Raw genomic sequence first — 21,827 nt, forward strand, 5'->3', positions numbered from 1 at the left:
ATTGCTAGCTAAAAGTTGTGCTCTGACTTCTCATTTCAACTCGCAACGTTTACATTAATTTACCTACACGGCAATGTCATATATTAACAATGCATGGTAGAATCACACTACTCTATAAAGAATTACCTTGATTCCACGACAATTCCCTGTGTTTAATGATTGTGCGAAATCAAAGTCTTAAAGTTTAAAATTACGATGCTGAACGAATAATTTTTTTTGAATCGGGGGATTGAGAGTTGAGACTGCCCTTTACGGCACAAGTTCCACCTTATACAATGCTTTGTTCAAGGTTCAAAAACAAAACAAAAAAGAATCGTAGTTGAGAAGTTACCCCCAAAGACTTTTTGCATCAAATACGAGAAATGGGGCTAACATATTGGAATGAATATCTCCACGTCTTAATGAGTTAAACGAAACAAAGCAAAGCAAACCCCATTACCCACAAGAGAAAGCGAAAGATATGTGGGTCTTCCTTGAGAATATATTACTGGCATGACACGATCATAACAAATATAAAACCCACACAATGTGGGAAGACTTTAACCCTTGGTCTCATTTGCACAAGTACCGCCCAAGATGGTTCATGTGGGTGGCCAACACGTGGGTCCATTCCCACACCTTAATATTCAATTATTCATCTCTATGAATAATGATCATTCGGTTCATTGTCCGTGCTTTCTCCATCTGTCTCGCTTTACACCAAAAACAAATTAATGTTTACAAAGGAAACCAATTAGAAAAGAAAATTAATAAAAAATACAACCAACAGTTGGTGACTTTTTCTCCTACACCGAGATTTCTTTGTGTGTGCATCCGTGCATATATGTATCTATTCAAAATGATGTTACTGTCTCTAAGGTGGATCACCTTTATAAGTGATTTATCGTGGACCACTTTTAGTAATCGTTAGATTCATCTTCAGCTTACATTGATACCGTGCATCCTCCACACTGGATCCCTCCTCTGCCTCCACAGATTCTCTCGTTCTTGTTTCACTCTCACTTGATGCGCAATTACTCGCCACCGCCAGCACCAAGCTAGGGTACTCTGATTCAGATTTTCCACACAAATCATGGCACCTTTCTTGGGGAAGTATATGCTGTTTCGTGGTTTTCTTTTTTTTTTTTTTCCTGAAAATTAGTTTATAGTTTATTAGTACATTTTTTCTACTTTGATGCTTTAGTTTACAGTGTGGTCATTTAGAGCATTTTGGTTCTCTGGTGTGAATTTATTGGGTGACACATTTAGGTGAGAAGGGATGCGAAAGCTATTGACAGTGCTGAGATCTATAGTTCACAAGTACTACACGCAGAGAAGAGGACTCCAGGAAAGATGATCGAGGAAATAAAAGGTGAGAAGGGATCTAGTGTGGATGATGCACGTTTAGTCTGAGCTGAAAATGATTCTAATGGCTATTAAAAGTGACTCACGGTAAACTACTTGCAAAGATGGTTCACCTTAGCATCATCTGGCTTGACATATAAACTAGTTTAAATAATGTTTCCGTGATTTGGGGTTCCACCGGACGCGTCAATAACAACGTTGTGGCCTGTGGGTCATGGCTAGCTATTGCTTCCATGAAGGTGTTTACATGTGTGGCTCCAAGAAGATAGGTCCAATGTAACGTCCAAAGTTCAAAAGAATATCATGATCATCCTATGTGGATATTGACTATGCCTAACACCGATATGTTCGTTCTTTTGAATTATTTAATCAAGAGATTTAGATTGTTATTATTTGTGTCTATCATTGCGGATAAATATTACTAATTTTGGATCAATTAACGCTTGCGACATTTTGTTTACGTGATGAGTTCTTTAAGTTAATTAAATCCTTAACTGTGGTCTGCTTTTTTTTTTTTGGGAAAATGTAAATTATATTAAATTTAAAATGATATAATACTAAACGGGTCATACTCCGCTGTTAAAAAAAATTAAGATGTTAAAATAAATATAACATATGCGTTTATCTATACTTAACAAACTTAATCTTACTAACGTGTCTGCTTGATTCTCAAACACGCGCTGCAAATCGCAGTGCATATATAACACAAGTGACTTACGTGTTCATTCGGCTTTTGGCTTTTTTGCTTTCGATGGACGGTATGGTCTATATGAATAGAATACACGCTTTCAAGCTTCAACCACCGAATCACACGACAGTCACGACTATTTGGATGGGGGAGCGTCTGCAAATTTTATTTTAAGTGCTTCTTATTTTTAAATATAATTTTAATTAAAATTATAGTGAAGTAATTTATACTTAAAAAATTGATTATTTTCTGGTGTGCATCAAGACTTCAGCTATGGAAGATTAACTTTTTAAATAAAGTCTTCGCACACTAACCGCACTTTGATTGATACGTCAAAAATTTAAATTTCAAAAACAATTTTTTTATATTAAAATTTAACCTATAATTTATAAAATAATTTTACTTTTATAGTCGAATCTATAAAGTTTGATTAGACAAAATCACGTTTGCATTATATTAGCAAGCAATCTATCATTACAGTAGTTTATTGTGCTTGCCAAAACCATATTGTCACGATAAACAATCTATCATTAAGGCAGCTCTAGACATTTTAGTTTCAAAGTAAGGAGACTACTGATCTTGTTCCAAGCTCGACCAACGCAAAAGGTGAACCCCATTTAAAGTCATTTGGTGATATCGCGCTAAACTTATTTGCAGAACCTTATCCTTTACTTTTTCAATCAAAGATATATAATATGGTTAGTTATGAATTTTTTTTTAAAATTATGATATTTGAATTCAGATATAAATTCTACTTCACATTTGTTGAGTGACCTAACTTGATATTATTATACTTTCAAAACATAATAAAAAAAATTAAGCAATCAAAAAATATTTTACAAAATGTTACTATAATTTTTAATAAATATTTATTAATTCCCAATAAAGAGTGTTAGCAAATCCTGAAAATTATTTCCCTCACAATAAACGTCCTGTTGCAAAAGAAAAAAATGTTTAAATAAGCACATTTATTAATGCAAAAAATTCCACTCAATTAATAGAAGACAAATTTTCTATCTTCTTCCTGAATTTGATTACCGGCGGCCACGCAGTACCCACTAAAACAAGCAAGCTCAAAAACATTGTTTATTAAAAAAAATGTAAAATTTTCAACACTAAAATAAAATGAATTGTCAGTTCCACAAAATCTAAACTTTGACCAACTTATAAACTAAATTATAGTTTCTTTATTAATAAATCTAATTAATTTTGTCTTATTTAATAATTTTATTTTTTAAAAAAATATTTAATTTTAATTCTATTTTTAGTGATTTTTTTATATTCATAATAACAAGTTCTAATAAAAAAATACTTTAAAAATAACCTTATTTTTTATTTGAGATAAAAAAAAATTAAACAATATAACTAATTTTTTTAATAATATAAAATTAGTTATTTCTTTAGTCGAGGAAGTATGATATTTTTAGCATGTAAAAACTAACTAATTGCAGCCAAGAAACATTTGCTATCTAAAAATTCTCATTGTTATGACTTATCAACGCAATATTAACGAGTAACAAACGTAAGAAAAGACATCTAGGAATCCGGAAAGAGGGTGTTAGTAACGTAGAAATACGACCAACCAAAAGAAATTGAACGCTAACTTTTTCTCCTGGCCAATAAATCATGCTTTCAATCCATTCCTTTTCAAACGAGGGAGCTGACAAAGCTCTGTCTTGTTGTTCAATAAAAACTGACCCTTTCACAGGTTCCTGTGACTTTCTCACTTGCCACCTACTTGAAAATTCGAATTCAATTCCTTTATTATATTTATTCAAAGCAGAACAAACGCCTCTGAAATCTCTGACCCGATAGTTTAGTCACAAAATATGCATGTGGTACGTTGTTGCTTACCACATCTCGCACCTATTTCTTAAATGCATATAGGACCGGGAAGAACAAAGTTTAAAAAGAAAAAGCAAAAGAGAGAAAAACTCCACGACACCCTATAGCTAATAGCCTCTTTCTCTGATTTCCTTTCAAGTTTTTCAGTTACTTTTTCTCTGGTCAATCAAAATCCATTCATTAATTGAGCCTCATTAATGTGACATATTATTATTTATAATAAAATGTAAACTTGAACTGTTAATTGATTCCTATCCTGAAGTTTTTTTACTACTTTTTCTGTTCAAGCAATTTTGTTTTATTCAAAGCAGTTTTTTATTTTATATATATATTTGCACAGCACCACCAGCCAAGCCAGTACTGCCACAACGCTATTTGCCATGCCCTATATCCTGCCGTGAGAACGTGGAAAAAGAAAAACTATTTTCAGTTTTTTCACCCTTGGAACATTCAACTTTCAGCAGATATAATCTCATCAGCATGTGTTACTGAAGGAGATTTAAGGGTGGAAAAGGTTCAGGTTCTGATCATTTTGAAGCTATAGGTTGGCTTTGGTGTGAAAGATTGGTGCTTAGGTTATGGCCATTCAAGCACAGTGGTATCCAAATAATTCTGCTTCTCCGTTTTGCAACAATGGTTTTTGTGCTGGTGGGCTTATTGACTCTCATATCAATTTCCAACCGAAAAATCATCTTCAACAACAGCAGTTGCAGCTATCAGAACAGCATTTGAAAGAGTTATATAATGCGAGTCATGGAACTGTTGATCCAAATCTTCATGTTTATAATTCAAAAGCCGTGAATTCTCATATGTTTGCTGTTCAGCTTGAGAAGCAAAGGGAGGAGATTGATCAGTACATGAAATCCGAGGTTAGATGTAATTTTTATGTTTTTTTTATTATTATTATTACTATTATTATGGTGAGTTGAGATTGTAATTATTATTTACTGTGTGTTCTGATGATTAATTTTTTATGGAGCAGGATGAGAAATTGAGATATATGCTACGGGAGCATGGGAAACAAGTGATGGCATTGTTGAAGAAACTGGAATCTCGATCACTTCATGTTTTAAGGGAAAAAGATGAAGAAATTGCGCAAGCTATTAAGAAAAGGGTGGAGTTGGAAGAGTATTTAAGAAAGCTAGAGGCAGAAAATATGAAGTGGCAGAAAGTGGCTCAAGAGAAGGAAAACATGGCATTGTCCCTCTATAAAACATTGGAGGAAATGACAGAAAGTGGCAATTTTTTGAACAATGGGATGGTGGCAAATGATGCAGTGTCCTTTTGTGGCGAAACTGGGGGAAAAGAAGAGATGGACGAAGAAGAAGCAACAGCAGAGAAAGAGAAAAAACGTATAGAATGTTGCGGTGGGGTGAGTGAGTTTGAACAGAATACGAGAAGAGGAGTAATGGTTTGTAAAAGCTGTCATTCTAGGAGCTCGAGCTTTCTGTTTCTACCATGCAGGCACCTTTCTTGCTGCAAAGTTTGCAACACTTTCCTCGAGGCATGCCCCGTTTGCAGCACACCAAAGAAGGCTACCATTGAGTTGAGACTTTGATTTTTTAGGCTGATATGAGACTACAGGCTTTCATTTTCTAGGCTGATTGATTGATATTCCCGGAAAAAAAAAAAAAAGTAAATACTAGTAGAACAGATCATAGAGATTGCTTAGCTGTGATGGTTGGATGATGGATCTGCTGAGATACACAGCAAGATGTATGGACATTACTTATTTTCACTGAGTTCAATGTTTCTAGACTTAACTATAGGTTTTTTTAAGTTTTCATTCTAATGCCTGGTTTACTTTTCTTAGGCCCTTTATGTATTTAGATCTAATTTGTTCTTGAATTGAAAAGACAATCCAGACCAGTACAAGAAAATTTGCTAAATACAATATGTTTAGCTTTTGCTTTTAAATTTTCTGTTTTCATATAGGGTCAATTAGTGATTTTTGTTTTTCCCTTCCAAAAATTCATCCACGACCATGTATAACTTGATTGTTTCTGTGGCAAATCTGTAATCGAACAACTTAATAGTCCTAATTTAGTTCCTTTGTATGGTTAATAGGTCACTACTATTTGTGAAATGTGATGACAGCACTTTTCTCAAAGAATGGTTTGCAATTTGGGCCGGTGATTGTGGATATTGATTAGTGTATAGTCTATTCATCTTTGGGAAACACCATTGATATTTTGTACCGATGATGTGATGATGTCTACACAGATTTGGCCGGGTCTAATATAGTTGGAGGGCAAATTGTACGATGAACTCCTAAATAGGTAGTTTACTCATTCACTAGTATTTTTTTAATTGAAAATTTTATTTTCATCCTCTTTTAGAACCACTGGATCTTACTTTAAATGATTAGATGATTGAGATTTGTGAGACAATGAGAATATTAATTTTATTATACAATGAATTATTTATAAATTATAAGCTAAGTAGAACATTTTAACCTTCACTCTCAGATCTCACTTCTACGCAACTCCCTCCAAACCCAAAATCCTTGTTCATTCATTTATACATCGCCGCAGGAGATCGTTGAATCAATGATCCTTGTTGCAAGCAACGATCGTGTGTTGGTTTTATGTGTCTAAACAAATTGATTTATTTATACAAGAGTCAATTGAATTAGATTCTAACGTTGAAATCTCATCTGTTGTGAGTTTGTTGATAAATTGTAGAGCGTAAATTGAAAACAAGAGTTAATTAAAGGATAATTTTTACAAGCTGGAGTTTTAGAGTATAGGGTGCACATGAACAAATATATCCGGCTTTGTGAAGAAAAGAGTTATCGATATTGATAAATTAAGCTCAACGCAACTTTGGATAAACAATTAAATGCCAATTTGAAACACCTCTTACCAGAATTCACACGCAGATGATGGAAAGTCCTTTATATTTACCGATTTGAACGAACACAATATTGTTCACTATCCAAAGTATTCTTGGAACCAACGAGTACTTTTCTTTATTATTAAACAATTTAACTTATTGGGCTTATACTAAACAGGAGCACAATTGTCTTTCTCTACATTATCGTTAAATATTATTTAATTGTTTGTCTTATTTTAATATTATTTTCATGTATTATTCACTATAAAATTTTAATTCCACCGGTGGATCACTTGTTACACGTTCCACCGTAGAACGCTTCTAGATTGAGTAAAAGAAAACTATGCTTCTAGATTGATCAGTGTTTTGAAAAATTAAGTTAAATCATGGGAACTGAAAACAAATGTATTGACACTTCAGTTTAATTTTGTTAGAACATATTCTGTTTTTATAAGCTTTTAGGGAAAAAATGCTTCTTTTGTGTATATATATTTGTTTCCGCCACGTTCGGCTTCATTTTCTCGTCAAAAATTGGAAGAAGACACAGAAGCAAGGCATTTATTGAGTCTGTAGACCTACGTCCAAAATGTATGACACCTTACCAAATATGCCTTTCATTGTTTGGAACTCTATAAATAAGAAGGGAAGAAGAGATTGTTGTGGATCCCATCTAAAAAAAATCTCTCTTTTCTTGGAAACAAAAGGTAGGATGAAGTGTATGTATCGATTGAAAGACAAAAATACTATTAGTTATTTCATAATTTTTCATTTAGGGTATTTATGTGATTTTTACAAATATTTTTTTTTCTCACTTTCTATGATGAAATAAAGATTTTTAGCCTATTTGAAAAACCGTCCAGACACCTCAAAAAGTACATTTGTGTTAGAAATTACAAAGGAGGTTGTTAGAAGCATACATCAAAATAAGTTCTTGATATACCCAATCAGAGATTTTATTTTTCTTTCCTTTTACTTACTCTTCTACGGAGACAACCCAAAAAAAATATTTTACTTTCTATTACTCTTTTTTCCTCCTTTCTTTTTCTTCTCGTTCAAATTATTTTTTTACTTTTCTTTCTAACAAAAATACAATTAGTCCATATACAAAAAAGAAATTATAAAATTAGTCCTTACATAATTATTTTGTAACGATTTATCACAACCAAAAGTCTTTGTGGTAAAGTTTTCTCCAATGTTAATATGAAAAGTCAAAACTTAATTTATAAACCTTTATATGGATCAAAACTTATGATTTTCTCGTATAAGGACTACAACTTAAAATAAAAACAACTATAACAATCAAATAAATAGTTTAACCAATAAAAAATTTGAATGGAAAAGTAAACATTAAGAAACTTTTAAATATTTAAATGGATTAATTAAATTTAATGTGACAGTTTTTTTTAACCACCATAACTAAAACCTAAACTAAGGATAACTATAAGAATCAAACAAATATTTTAACATTTTTTAATGAAAAAGTAAACATTAAGAAAATTTTAAATATTTTAATAAAACAATTTATTTTAATGCGATTATATATTGTAATCATCTTAATTAAGACTTTTAACTCTAGATGTATCTTTCTAAGTTTTAATCTTTTATAGGTCAATTATGAAATTAATTTCGGATCAGACAGACACTTAACTCATCATCCACTCCTAAAGATATACTGTGTAGGAATCAAGCATGTTCCTCCCCTAACCAACTCACCTGCACTACCACTTAATTTAATGTGACTTTTGAATATAGAAATCCTTCTCAAAGCAACTGTTTGGTGACTTTTGAATATACACCATCAAGTATATTTTTTGTATACTATATATATTAAGCTTTGAATCCTTTCAATAATTTAAATAGTTATTTTATTTTATTTTAAGCTCATCACCATCTTAACTTTTCCTTGCTTAAGTAACGGTAGCATATGCCATTGCATACCAGCATTCATTATCTTCTTAATTGTTTACCAGTCTTAATTTCATAATACATCATCTCTTGATACTGTTAAGTGATAATTTATTTATAATATTATCTAACTTACTCAAAATAAAAATGAAGTTAAATAATCTTATTCTAAATTATTAGTGAAAATCTGTATGCACTTAAATATGGTTGAAACAATATTTTTAATTGCACTAATTATTTACGATTGTTTAACTTCATTTTTATTTGATTAAGTTAGACAACCTCTTATAATATATAAAATCAAACTTGTTAATTTCAACACTTTATTTAATTGTCATTTTTTTGTTATTGTATTTACACCGCATAAATGATATTATTAATTTATCACTTTTGATTTTAGCCCATATCAGCATTTTGGTTTTGATTCATTTTCATACTTTCTAAATACGTTTTTTTTAAAACTTTTTGTAACCTGGTCACTGTTTCATTTTTACCATGCATACCAACATTCATTGTCTTCTTAACTGTCCACCAACTTTAATTATGTACATGTAATCTGTTAAAAATCATTAACAAAAAAATGTTATGTTTATCTAGCTGGGAAAGAGAAAAACAGTGCCATAGTCTCATAGAGTGCCTAATAAATTCATATTTAGATTTTTTTTTATTTCTTGTCTATTCTTATTGAAAAAATAACCCTAATATAATGAGCCATTGCCATTTGCGATATGCCTAGCTAGCACCATAGCCCAAATTTAATTTCCATACATGGTTAATAAACCACTACTATTTGTGAATTGTGATGGCAGCAGTTTTCAGTTTTCTCAAATAGTAGTCAGCAATTTGAGCTGGTGATGGTGGACACTGAATAGTGTAGTCTATTCATTTTTGGAAGATACCATTGATATTTTATACTGATGATGTCTGCCCATTTAGACTTAGAAATTTGCAAATAGATGGATCCAATCAAAGTCTAGTTAGATTGAGTAAAACTATCCCATTTTCAGTTATTATTATTTTTTATTTCATTTTTTAAAATCTGTTTTGATTAGTAGTTTGAAATATTATTTAAACTATGTGAACTGCAAACAAATACCTCTTTTAAAAAAATTATCAAAAATGTTTCGATCATAGATTACTTTAAACAGAATTAAAAAAATTGAATGAGAATAAACATAAGAAAATTTTGAATCTTTAAAGGGATCAATTCAATATAATGTGACTAAAAAGAAGGTTAAATTTTGAAATTATATATCAACTGCAAACAATCTTATTTATAAGGATTAATTTCTCAATAGTTAATTGTCGAAATCTCAAGCCTTAAAAAGAACAAGTTGGGGTTTTGATAGCGGGAAATAGGGTGAAGGAAGGTGGCCGTAAAAAATAAAAGCTGAGGTTATGAGATAAGAGAGTTGGGTATATAGGAGCGACTGACTGAAAAAATGAGAGTTGTGATTTTGACACAGGAGAGTCACGGAAAATAAATGAAAGAGATCAGTTAACTTGTTTAAACTTTTTATAATTTAAATAACTTTTATGATTATCTATTTTTATACTGTTATTAAATTATCTATTTTTATACTGTTATTAAATTATCGTTTGAATTATGTTAAGATAATTATTTTTAAAATTAATAAATTTATTATATATATAATAAATTGTAATTATTGCTCATTTTTATAGTATATTTCAACACTATCGTTATTCGATATGGAACTTATCATATTTCATTACTTTCACCACAAAAATGTATCAAAGTTAAAAATAATTAGTTTAAAAAATAAATACAGATAAATTTTAAAATAATAACAGTTAAATTACAAAAGAATATATTTCAAATATATTTATTTATTTTAAAAGTAGATAAACCTTTACATAAAAAAATATTAATATATAATTTAAAAAAATTGAGTTTAACTTTTATGTATTGTTATTGTAAAATATTTTGTATTATTGATCAATTAAAAATTATTTTAAATATGACTTAGGTAAACAAACTTCTCGCACCGTCGAAACAAAGCACTCAACACAATTAAACTTAATGAACAAGGTAATCTTTTTTTTTTACTATGTAGACTAGGTCATTACTTCCGTAGACTACTTGATAAGTAGTCGATTATGAATCATAAATTTTGGTCATTGGATTAATCTGATGTTAATAGGTATATTTTACATCTACCAAATCAGATTATTCTTCCCTTGTGTAATCCTGCCACCGACCACCTCTCTGTTGTTGAAGACGATTTCTAGTGGCGTAGGAGGTGAAATATACTTCAATAATCGTAGCTTGGTAAGCTGTTTAAGATCCTCTATTACTTGATTTCTTTTTGTTTTCTTTTTTCTTTTTGCAATACATTGTCATCGTATCTTTGGAGAAGTTTGAGTTCATGAAGAATGGTGTTGCAGTGGCGGAGAGAGGCTGTGGAGACCAGTGGGAATTGCAATTATTTTTTTTTTTTTTAGGAGAATCTAATGGTAGTTAAAAAGTAGTGCACTATAAATCACCTATGAAGAGGTTCATTTGTTAAAATCAATTTCGAATGAAGTTGTTTTAAATAATCGATTTGAAACCAATTTTAAATTGATTTTGAGAACCAAATCGATCTCAAATCTGATTTTCAAATTATATTTTTAAAACTATTCCAATTTTATAAAAAACATATTTGGTAATTAATTGAATCGAACTTGTTTTAAAATCAGTTTGAAATAAGTTTATTTCAAACTGAACTTATTTAAAAAAAACAAATCAGTTTTATTTAATCCAACTAATTCAGTTCAAAAAATAATACAATTAGAAAACAATTCAATCTGAATTGATCTATATGTACACTCCTGTTGTAGATCATAAAGTATTCTCTAAATCAGACAATTGTTTCAACTGCATGTAAACACTATAAACAATACAATTTTACCTTCAAGCAATTAACTTAATTATATACTCAAAATTTAAACTCAAAAAACCAAAACAATCGTGCATTAGCTTATCCATAATCTCGATGGATGGAAAGTGAGGTAAGCTTTAATACACATGCTAAGAATAACTTCTCTTGAACCAAGTACAAATACTTGATAAATATTATCCCTTGGACCAAAGATATGTACAATTTTTTTTCTATTTCTCCTATATCAAACGCACTTCATTTCTTATATTTCGTTTGTTATCACTCATTCCTCCCTATTTTCTCTCCACTCCACCCTTCCAAATACATCATAAAAAGATATAAATTTGATCTCTATGGTAATTCATAACAACACACAAATGTTCGATCTCACCAACATTATAAATAAATAATAATAAATAAATGGATGCACTACAAATAAAGTTATTTTTTAATTATCCAATAAGTTTTACTAAGGACGAATTAACTTGAACATTAAATTTTTTTTATTGGTACTTATTCAATTTACTTGAAGATTCGTTAGAAAAAAAAAAGATATATTTTAGTTGTTGTAGATATTTATCAAAACATAAAGAACTGGAAGAAGATTGATCTTACTTGTTATTTTAAAATAATAGTTATTTCTAATTCTTATATAATTAAAAATGTTTAATATCAAATATTTTTTTTAATTTCAATTAATTTATATTATGAAATGCTTACCAATAAAATCTATTTGTTTAATGCTCTAACTATATTATCATAAATATATTTAATCATCTAACTAAAACTTTCAGTGGTCTAACTGTATTATGAAATTATATTTTTGCGAGTATATTTAATGTTATAGCTAAGAATAGTAATACTAATTTCTAAATAGACATGGCAATGGGACGGATCGGATATGAATATTATCTCCCCAATCCCTTACCCCGACTCCTCAACATATCCTCATACCTGTACCCGATACTCGACGGGTTTGAGTTTATTGTCCCATCCCCGTCGGGTATAGGTATCCCCAACCCCATTCCACACACTATTTAGAAAAATATATTTTTTTTTTGTAAAAAAAATATTAAAAATTTGATTTTAGAAAAAAATAAATTGATTGTTAAACATTTATTTTTAACTACTTATATATCAATAAATTTATTATAACGTGCGTGTCTACATAAATAGTTAAGAAAGTAATATTAAATTATGTAAAAATTCTAAAATAAAATTAACTACTAATAAAAATTATATGTCTTTTGATTAAATTATGCAAAAATTCTAAAGATTTTAAGTGGCGGGGCGGGTTCGGGGTCGGGACGGGTCTAATAATCCCATACCCGTACCCGTACCCGACTTTTTGTTATCGGGAAAAACCCAAACCCGAACCCATACCCGATCAACTCGAGTATTACCCGTCAAAATTAGGACGGATTCGGACGGGTACCCACGGGTACGGGTTTTCTTGCCATGTCTATTTCTAAACAATATTTTGGAATCGCCTATCTAACCACCAATGTGCAAATCTTAATTGAAAATTAAATAAGTTAAAACACATGATGGCCATGAAGATGAAGGAGCTAAGAGCACAAGCTACAACCCACGAAAAAAGATACGGCAGAAACATTAATCAATAACTCGAATTTTCTTTTGATGAACATTAATGAATTAATAACTCAAGAAAAAAAAAGTGAGAGTTGTATTACCCATTTACAATTCACGACTTATAAATAAAGTCCGAAAAGCAAAAGTCGTATTACACTTCATGACTTTATTTTATTTTGGAAAAAAAAAAGTTATATACTTTTTACAATGTTCTTACAATTTTTTTTATAAACAACAATTATACATATCTCATCGTAACTTTGGTATTCTGAATAAATTTTCAAAATGCACCCCCGTTGTAATTACAAATTTTCATTTTTCAGTAAAAAAAGAAAAGCCCTTGTACTCTTTTTGTTGTTGTCTCTGAACGTATACTACGCTAACTTCTCTTCCCCGAATCTCTTCCAATCTCCCTTCGCCGGTGCATCCCTTCCCCGATCTGTCGCGCATTCCGCCACCGCTTCTGCAAAAGTATGTACAGTGCTTCATAATCCTCCCTCGCCACCGGTATCGTATATTTTTCTCTCTTCTATTTCTTTCAATTCCTTTCCCTGCATTTCACTTTTAGTTTATATCATTCGAGAATAATCGTTTCCCTTCGAATTTCTAGCGTGTTAGGAGTCACCGTTGTCAATGCACTTGTGCAACGAACTTTTGATTTCGAGACTTGTAGATTTGAATTAGGAGCACTTTTGATTTGGCATCGATTTCTGATTTGACTTTTTGCAAATTGAATTCACAACATAAAAAAATAAAATAGATTGAACTAATATTTAGGTTGCCTGTAACTGCTATTTGAAGGTTAACTTATTGTGGAGAGGAGAATTAGTATTTATTTGCTTGTTTCTGTAGCAAAGAATATATGCTAAGGAACTTCATTATCAGATGTTGACTTTGATGTTTAGTTTTTATTATTTATGTATCTGGATGAATAGTTAGGTTAGGTAGATGATTGCGACTTAATGCACCTTCCATTATGGTTATGCTTATATGTGCATGACATAGGATGGGAGTATCTATGTGAGCACGTGGCTTTGTAGATTTGGATGGATTTCTTACTGGAAACTATGTATGCAGGTGAATGTTTGATTGGCAATCCTGTACTTATTAGTCAAGTTTTTAGAATAAAAAGAAGCTTCAATGGCCAAGAAACCAGGACAAAGATCCAGTAAATTGTCTGTGTACCTTTACATTCCTAATATAATTGGTGGGTATTTAGTTATACTGCTGGATATTTATTTTTGTTTTCTTTGTTTACTTAGTAGTTAGTACTTAAATAATGCAGAAGCAATGGTGTGCTCTAATACTTAATCTGTGTTGATAAAAATAATGGGATATAACTCTGATTTAGGACAGATGAACAGAGTGATACAGAAAATTTATCCAGGAACATTTTTGTTTTTTTGGAGAACGTGAGGCTTTGGCACTCTTTATTTGATTATACCATGTGTTAGCAACTGTTGTTTTAAACAAATGGATGTTTAATATTGTAACTAGAGTAACACTGTTTATTATTGGATTGTTTAATTTCAGGAGATTTTACTCAACTTCTGGCTCATAGTTTTCTGTGAATACATTGTCTTAACTCCTGACCATGTCCATGGTGATGCAGGATACATGCGGGTTCTTTTAAACTGTTTTGCCTTCTCCCAATGTTTATCAAACAAAATCTTATTCTCTATTCTCTATTTTTTAAGGTGGGATACCATTTTATGGACTTTCTTTGGTATTGAGCTTTTTTGTCATTTATGTTTATGGAATGCGGGACATAATTTGGCTGAATTCACATTGCCAGCTTTGTATGTGATGCTGTTGATGGCTGGTGTGCCCGCAAATTCAATCAAGGTATAAACTTTTTTATTGATGTCAGATCGCAATACGTTTATCCGTTAAGGTTTTCTTATTGAATTCATAAATAATGTCAATGCCCAACTTAGAAAATCCTTGACCACAATTTATCTATGTTCACAATGGATGCTATTGCATTTGCAAATTTGCATACATCACAATCACCTTCTTGGGCAAAAGTTGGTCAATTAATTGAGGGATAACTGTGTTTTGACTCCTTGTGGTTTATAGAGCATTCTGATTATGATCTCTCTGTTAATTTTTTTTGTACCCTTAGCTTCCTTCTGCTTTGTGACAACAGGTAAAGTTTGGTTTTTTGCTGACTCTTTTACTGATTATTGAGTCCTTCAAAATCGTCTGGAACTTTAAATCTGGAAAATCAGTTCGAAACTGAGGGAATGCCAATATATCACAGCTATAATTTGCTTAGATATTTCTTTGAGACACATTTACAGTATGAATTTCAGGTAATAATAATACTGATTTTCACACATTCGTAAGGTTCATGCTAAAGAGGACACATATATGTATTTTTCTACTACTTTTCACTTAACTATGGGTTATTTAGTGGCAAATTTAGATGAAGATATAAAGTGTCCACCAAATGTGGATTCATCATGTGCTGACTGCCAAGGTTAAGGATGTTTTGTTTTGTTTCCATGATTGAATTCTGTTGACTGTTAGACTTTCACATTTTTTAATAAAACACTTGGTAGGCCATAAGCAAGTATTAAACAAGAAAATAGAAGGATAACGTGGCATATATGCTAAAGACTAAAGAGAGTTGGCTTAATTGGTATGATCAACCATCATTGACGAAAAAGGTCTTGGGTTCAAATTTTCTGCTAGTGGTCTTTCATTGGTATGTAATGTGTAAGTACCACTATAAGCCAAGCTTGTAGCATGCCCTAAATGTGGAATTGGGATAATTACCCATCTCCCTAAATTCTTTATTTTTATTATGAAAAGACAATTATTCCGTATGATAAATAAATATATTAATCTAACACTTTTTATTTTTATTGTTATTTTCTTGATTCAGTGTCAACCTTTGGAGCTGTGCTGGACATGGTAACAGACAGGTTATTCTCTGCTCTCTCTTTATGCATGCAGACCAAAGAAAATGTGATGATTGATGCTGTTATAGCTCCTTTATGTTCAATTCTTGTGTGCTTTGAATTGATGTGGCTTCCTTAATACCAGAATTAGCACTGCTTGTCTACTTGTAGTCCTTTCCCAACTGTACAAGTAAGATATTTTCCCTTTCAAGTTGTATTTCAGTCGCTGTAATTTCAAGCATGTACACCTGACTTTTGGGTTGAACTTGTGTAAAGGCCTAGCCTTATCTTCTTGTCATTGCTTGCTTTAGATATTGCCAGCCACTGGCTGCAAATGTACAGGTAATGCATGTCAACTCTGTTTTTTCTCCTCTAACTCTAATTGTATAATTCTGCAGTTACTGGTTTTAGTCTTGATGGAGAGTTCATATTTTGATTTTTTTTAACATTAAATGCAGCACTTTCTTGACGGGAAAGACTAGTCATAAAGATGTAAAAGACAGCAGCAGCTGGCTTTTCAGGGCATACTATGGAAATAGGATGTTTATGGCTTACTGCTGTGTCTCATGTGAGGCAAGTGTAATGCCATCCTAATCCTGTTTACTTAATCCTTTATGGGTTCTTTACTTAATCCTGTTGTATCCTTTCTATAGGTTCTTTACTTAATCCTGTTTTATCTTGTGGAGAATCAAACACAGAAACTGGTGGACGTAAGTGCTCCCTACAGCCTACTGCTGTTAGATTATCTAAGATGTTTCATTTGCTGTGAGCATCATAGTTTCTCAATTTTTTCTATTTCCAGGTTATATCAAGTAATTTACAAAAGATATCATTACTTTCTCTCCTAATGGGTTCTAGTTTATTTGGATGGGCAGCCAAGCAAATTATAAATGTTATCCAGGTTCGAATGTAATATATATATTCTGGATATTTTTTATGATTAGGTGCTATATATATATATATATTTAGATTTTGACCACCCTACTCCATAATGAAAAGATGAGGAACCAAAAACTATTAAAAAGAAGCAACACATCAGGGAAGAAAAGAAAATCCAAAGTCCAAAAAAATAGAGTGGCACTAAATTGTTTATATTTTTTATTTGGAATATTCATCCTGCAAGTATCACAGTAGAATAAAATTTAGAATCTTAAAAATCCTGTGCATTCTAGTTTTCTTTTTGGTGTAATTATCACAAGCTAATCTTTTTCCCAAACAAAAAAAAGAAAAGAAATTCACATGCAATCAAGTTTTTATATTTTAAGTCAGCACAAAACTTCATAAACTGTATTCTATTTAGTACAGTTTTAAAAATGTATTATACTGCAGATGATGACATTAGTTCAAATGTGGATTAAGATCCAGCACATTCAGTAACTAGCAGGTTCCGTGGTGCCTCCTCAATGCACTCTTGCTTAACTCTTTAGAATGGCTCATTAACTTAATATTATGACTTGGGAATTGAAAAGAGTTTTCTTTACATTCTAGCTATATAGAGTCTTGGAATAAGAACTGATTCTTCATGTGTTGATCTGATGCTTTTGATTATTATTTAGTTGTTCATTAATTACGCTCTTGTGATTTCAGATGAAGACAGCATCAGATGCATGTGTGCTTTATGACATCGAAAAAAAACATAAGAACTGATATTTCTTCCACGACCCGAATCCCTTATCTTTGTTTTTCAGTACCAAGTTGTGCGCTCAAAGATTAATATGAATTATCCCAGATGGCAATTGGGATTGAATTGTTCGGTTTTCTATAATTTGTAATGAAAGAAAAAGAACATACTGAACTAAAGAATCTACCTTTCCATATAGCTGAAAGATTCTGTAGCGCAATGTTCAGTGCTTTTTTGTTTAGCCGCTGTTAATCACACTGCGACGCTAAGAAAGATTTGTTCAGTTTTGAATTTGCAAATACCTTTATAGGATTGGCTGATTGTGTACTTACATATATATTCTCTCTCGGGTGGGATGGGGTGGGGGTGTATAAACTGAAAAACGCCTTTATTTCACACACACAGAATGTGGCAAATTGATATTAGTGTGGCACAGGGCTTGCAGGATACGATAAAACAGCTGAACCATTCATGTCGTGCATCATTTCATACAGTGTGAATATCCATTTTAGTTTTTGAAAGTGAGATACTAATAAATTGGTTCATAAAAGATGAAAATTCAAATTTAGTGTATAAAATGTGCGGTAGGTTAATTTTATTATTTAATTTGTGAGATCATTTTATTTTTAAGTTGTAATGCTTAAAAATCAATTTAATAATAAATTATATTTTTTAAGGATTAATTTAACATTCATTTATAAAATTTAGGGATCAATTTGTCAATAAATTATCTTAAGGATTAATTTGTCACACTTTTTATATATTTGAGAATTAAATTTAAATTTTACAACTTTCAAGAATCAATTTGTCGATCCCTAATATTATCAAAACCAAAATGGATATTTATCCTTTCACACACATATATATAGATCAAATCATACTAATGTAACTTTAACAATTATTACACTAATTTTTGTAACTTAATATAAAATTTAATTTTTATTGATTCAACCATTGAATTATATTTAAATATTATTAAGATCGTTTTTGTCAAATTTTAACAACAATAAAAAGATAATCAAATTATTCATATTTTAATATATTTAAAATGTTTATGTTACATCGACTTTAATATATATTAATGGGTATCAAATGATTTTGGATTAATATGAAATTTTACGTATATAATTTATGTAAAAAGAACTTTCGATCCACTAGTAAATTTTAAAAAAATATTATTTTGTTGAAAGTTATAAAATTTTATAATAATTATCAAAGTTATAACATTATAATTTCATCCTCCTATTTGTCTTCATAATGCATATATATATAGAGAACATATCTTGCTTGAGCAAGATAACTAGTACACAAGATTCCCAGAAAAGTTATATCCTCTATCTATTTTTTAAAATATTAAGACTAATACAGATACGAAATCGTAATCATCATTTGAATAACATGTTATTACGTCTAAAGATTATAATTGACTTACAAATATTAATATCTGCTTATTTTAATTTAGTGTTTACATTTTTTTATACCATTTTATATTAGTATACACGATATGTGTTGTGTTATTAATATCAAACATCTTATAATTTTCAAGAATTTCATACCACGTACCAGTTTGGAGTTGCTTACTTAACCCTCCATGAATATACTCCTGCTTTCTGGCTACACTGCGCTTCATCGGGTACACTTCATGGAAACATAAGGTACAATATAATATTTTTACCTTTTGAAATATACGGGTTTCCAACTCGACTTTTACAAGAAAACCCGTGAAAGAGCTATATGATACAATAATATTACCCCTTTTGAAAAGCAATGACTAAATTTTAACCCTGCCTACATAATACTAGTATAACGTTATGAAGCACTCGTATAATTCAGTAACAAACTACTACTGCATGAGAATACATATGCATAAACAGAATATTGGTAAAATCAATCGAAATCTTCAAATGAAACAGCAACATAGTTCTTGGCAGTAGAGTAATTGAACCTACCCGATATATACATTCACAAACGTAGTCAAATAATAGACAATCAAAATCTTGCATAAATAATGACCTTGCTCCAAACAATCAAATTTCTCTCTAACGTCCCTACTTTTTTCTAGACACCAAAACGATGTTCATAAAAAAGGTCCCTGGCTGAATAAAGTTTACTAATACAGGCTAAACCCAAAAAACTGGCTAATGATGATGGCAAATCCGAGGGCTATTGCAATAAGAGAAGAAGCCCAAGTGAGTTTCTCAGTTATTCTAGGTACTCTATCTTTTAGTGCCTCGCTACATGAACCGATAAATACCGTATAGCTCCCCATTGCAACAACAGTTCCAAGTAAGAACATGATGAGAAATGCAGCACCAGCCAAGCGTGAGGGTAGAGCAAGGGCAGGCAACACCATCATCAATGCATCTGGTTGCAGTCCGTGAACTATTCCAGTGGCAAAAGTAGCAAAACCAATCTTCTTCTTTCCTACAACAGGATTACTATCGCGTGATTCATAGACACTGACATCACATTCACCATTTTCTAAGGCAACACACGGGGTAGGCACTTCTGAAGCTTCCTTAATTCCCATAGCACCAATTACTAGCAGGGTAAGGCCAACCACTCGGGTGCCCCAAGTTCGGATAATTTCAATGTGAAGTCGATCTTTTAAGAGCAAAAATATTAAGCCAAAGATAACTTGACCGGCATCATGGCCACAACCCCAAAGGGCTCCAACAGCAGCACTCTCCATTCGGGTTCGGCCAATTGACAATGGAGCCAAAGCTGCAAGGTGGTCAGGCCCTGACAGTGTGTGCAAGCAGCCAGCAAAGAAACCAGTCCAAGCACTAGTTAGAAGCTCAGTGCGGATTAGTTTTCCACCAACTGCGGCAGCAGCAGGGCCACCAGTCTTGGCAGCATTTTGAAACGTGGCAAAAGCTGCCGGAGCAAAAGCTGGTTGGATTAAGAGCAAAACAAGAGAAGAGAGTATTGCAAACGTTCGAGCTGTTATTGCCTGAGAAAAAAACATAGCAAATGATATTTTTTAAGCTTCACTGGAATGTTCAAACCTCTAAAAGGCAATAACTGCGTGCATTGAGTCTATATAATAAAAACCCTTGTAACCTTCAGCGAAAAAATAAAAAACTTGAAACCAAAACATATCATGATTCGTGAATATCAGTAATAATAACATACGGCCAGGTCAAACTCACCTCTTTCAACAGTGTAACCTTTCAGTGAAGCATTACATGCATATCCAGGTTTCAACTCAGTTACACCCGATTCAACAAGAATGTTAATGATCGTGTTTTACTTTAGAAAACACGTGATTAAAAAGCTAAGTTTGGTTATGATTCAATTTGATACCAGCAACAAACCGTATTACCAAAACAGAGCTGCAGATTAAAGTATCAGTATCAAAACTGCTATATATATAGTACATAAGAAACGTAACACCTTAAGTTTTAAGTTTCAACATACATGCAAATTAGATGAAAGCCGGCCTTCAGAATATAACATACTTATGCATGCATAAGAAATCTCCCGGCATTTTACAAAAGTAAGAGAGTAAATGAGTAATTTATCCCCTTTCAATAATTTTGCTGCAAAAAATAGAATAAAAAGAGTAACGGAATGAAGCACATTAATAGAAAATGTTACTTAGCATAATACTAAAATTATAGAGATTCCAAATAGACCAATACAAGGTTAGATGCTTTTGATTGAAGATTGAAATCAGAAGGAGGATACTCTATAAATACGGTTTATGATATAATAACTTGAAAATGAGCATGATATTGGATGTAATGAGCATGCAGCATGAAACACAGACGAGATCTAAGCAGCAATCATGAATAACAGAAAGTTCATACCTTTGGATTTTGGAAATTATTCGGAGTGAGGGGTTGGGATGGGGGCACGGAGGCATGAAAATGAATGAGTGGAGAGGGGGAAAGGGGTGGTAGGGTTTTTGGAGGAGAAGACGATAATGGAGGTGGGGTTTCATGCTTGGATGAAATTGAGGTGAAGGAACAGCGCGTTGATGAGAAAGGGTTGAATCTGACGGAGTCAAATCGAGGGAGAAGAGAAAAGGGCTTGAGATTGGTGTTAAGGGAAGAAGAACAAGAAGATAGAAGCCTATCCATGGCTTCTATCGGAAATGAAGAGACGGCTTGGTTTGGGTTTATTTGATTGGATAAACTCTCTACTGTGCACAGAAACCTAAACACTTGCTCTACACCTCTTTCCCCCTTCTAGACTTCTACTTT

General features: G+C 31.7%; 3 protein-coding genes and 1 long non-coding RNA gene across 12 annotated transcripts; 3 read left to right on the top strand and 1 right to left on the bottom strand.

Annotated features, from left to right (window-relative positions):
- On the top strand, positions 1–1,733 carry LOC106795236 (uncharacterized). The gene is made up of 2 exons (XR_001383721.3): positions 1–1,092; positions 1,249–1,733. It is a non-coding gene; the product is annotated as an uncharacterized lncRNA (long non-coding RNA).
- A 1,826-nt stretch (positions 1,734–3,559) lies between these two features.
- LOC100813629 (probable BOI-related E3 ubiquitin-protein ligase 3) lies at positions 3,560–5,887 on the top strand. Of its 2 annotated transcripts, XM_006592008.4 has the most exons (3): positions 3,670–3,870; positions 4,218–4,746; positions 4,860–5,887. In XM_006592008.4, exons 2-3 carry the CDS (start codon positions 4,456–4,458, stop codon positions 5,433–5,435), a joined length of 867 nt encoding a protein of 288 aa, XP_006592071.1. In that variant the 5' UTR covers positions 3,670–3,870; positions 4,218–4,455; the 3' UTR covers positions 5,436–5,887. The 2 variants fall into 2 exon arrangements, with proteins under 2 accessions (XP_040863329.1, XP_006592071.1); XM_041007395.1 differs by having other exon boundaries at positions 3,560–4,746.
- Positions 5,888–13,314: 7,427 nt separating this feature from the next.
- Positions 13,315–17,931, top strand: LOC100798168 (probable CDP-diacylglycerol--inositol 3-phosphatidyltransferase 2). Of its 8 annotated transcripts, XM_041007401.1 has the most exons (12): positions 14,703–14,789; positions 14,888–14,937; positions 15,242–15,407; positions 15,509–15,574; positions 15,657–15,813; positions 15,983–16,022; positions 16,144–16,188; positions 16,275–16,340; positions 16,457–16,571; positions 16,652–16,708; positions 16,801–16,899; positions 17,586–17,931. In XM_041007401.1, the coding sequence occupies exons 5-12, from the start codon at positions 15,705–15,707 to the stop codon at positions 17,643–17,645; spliced, it is 591 nt and encodes a 196-aa protein (XP_040863335.1). In that variant the 5' UTR covers positions 14,703–14,789; positions 14,888–14,937; positions 15,242–15,407; positions 15,509–15,574; positions 15,657–15,704; the 3' UTR covers positions 17,646–17,931. The 8 variants fall into 8 exon arrangements, 7 of the variants coding, with proteins under 7 accessions (XP_006592072.1, XP_003540895.1, XP_006592073.1 ...); XM_006592009.4 differs by lacking the exons at positions 15,242–15,407; positions 15,509–15,574; positions 15,657–15,813 and adding exons at positions 13,341–13,563; positions 14,170–14,299 and having other exon boundaries at positions 14,705–14,789; XM_003540847.5 differs by lacking the exons at positions 15,242–15,407; positions 15,509–15,574; positions 15,657–15,813 and adding exons at positions 13,345–13,599; positions 14,170–14,299 and having other exon boundaries at positions 14,705–14,789.
- A 1,566-nt stretch (positions 17,932–19,497) lies between these two features.
- On the bottom strand, positions 19,498–21,827 carry LOC100799220 (uncharacterized). Its single transcript, XM_003540848.4, has 2 exons — positions 21,432–21,827; positions 19,498–20,572 (listed from the first exon to the last, which is right to left on the bottom strand). The coding sequence occupies exons 1-2, from the start codon at positions 21,702–21,704 to the stop codon at positions 19,730–19,732; spliced, it is 1,116 nt and encodes a 371-aa protein (XP_003540896.1). The 5' UTR covers positions 21,705–21,827; the 3' UTR covers positions 19,498–19,729.

The sequence above is a fragment of the Glycine max genome, chromosome 12 (assembly GCF_000004515.6).
Source record: "Glycine max cultivar Williams 82 chromosome 12, Glycine_max_v4.0, whole genome shotgun sequence".
NCBI classification, from domain to species: Eukaryota; Viridiplantae; Streptophyta; class Magnoliopsida; order Fabales; family Fabaceae; genus Glycine; species Glycine max.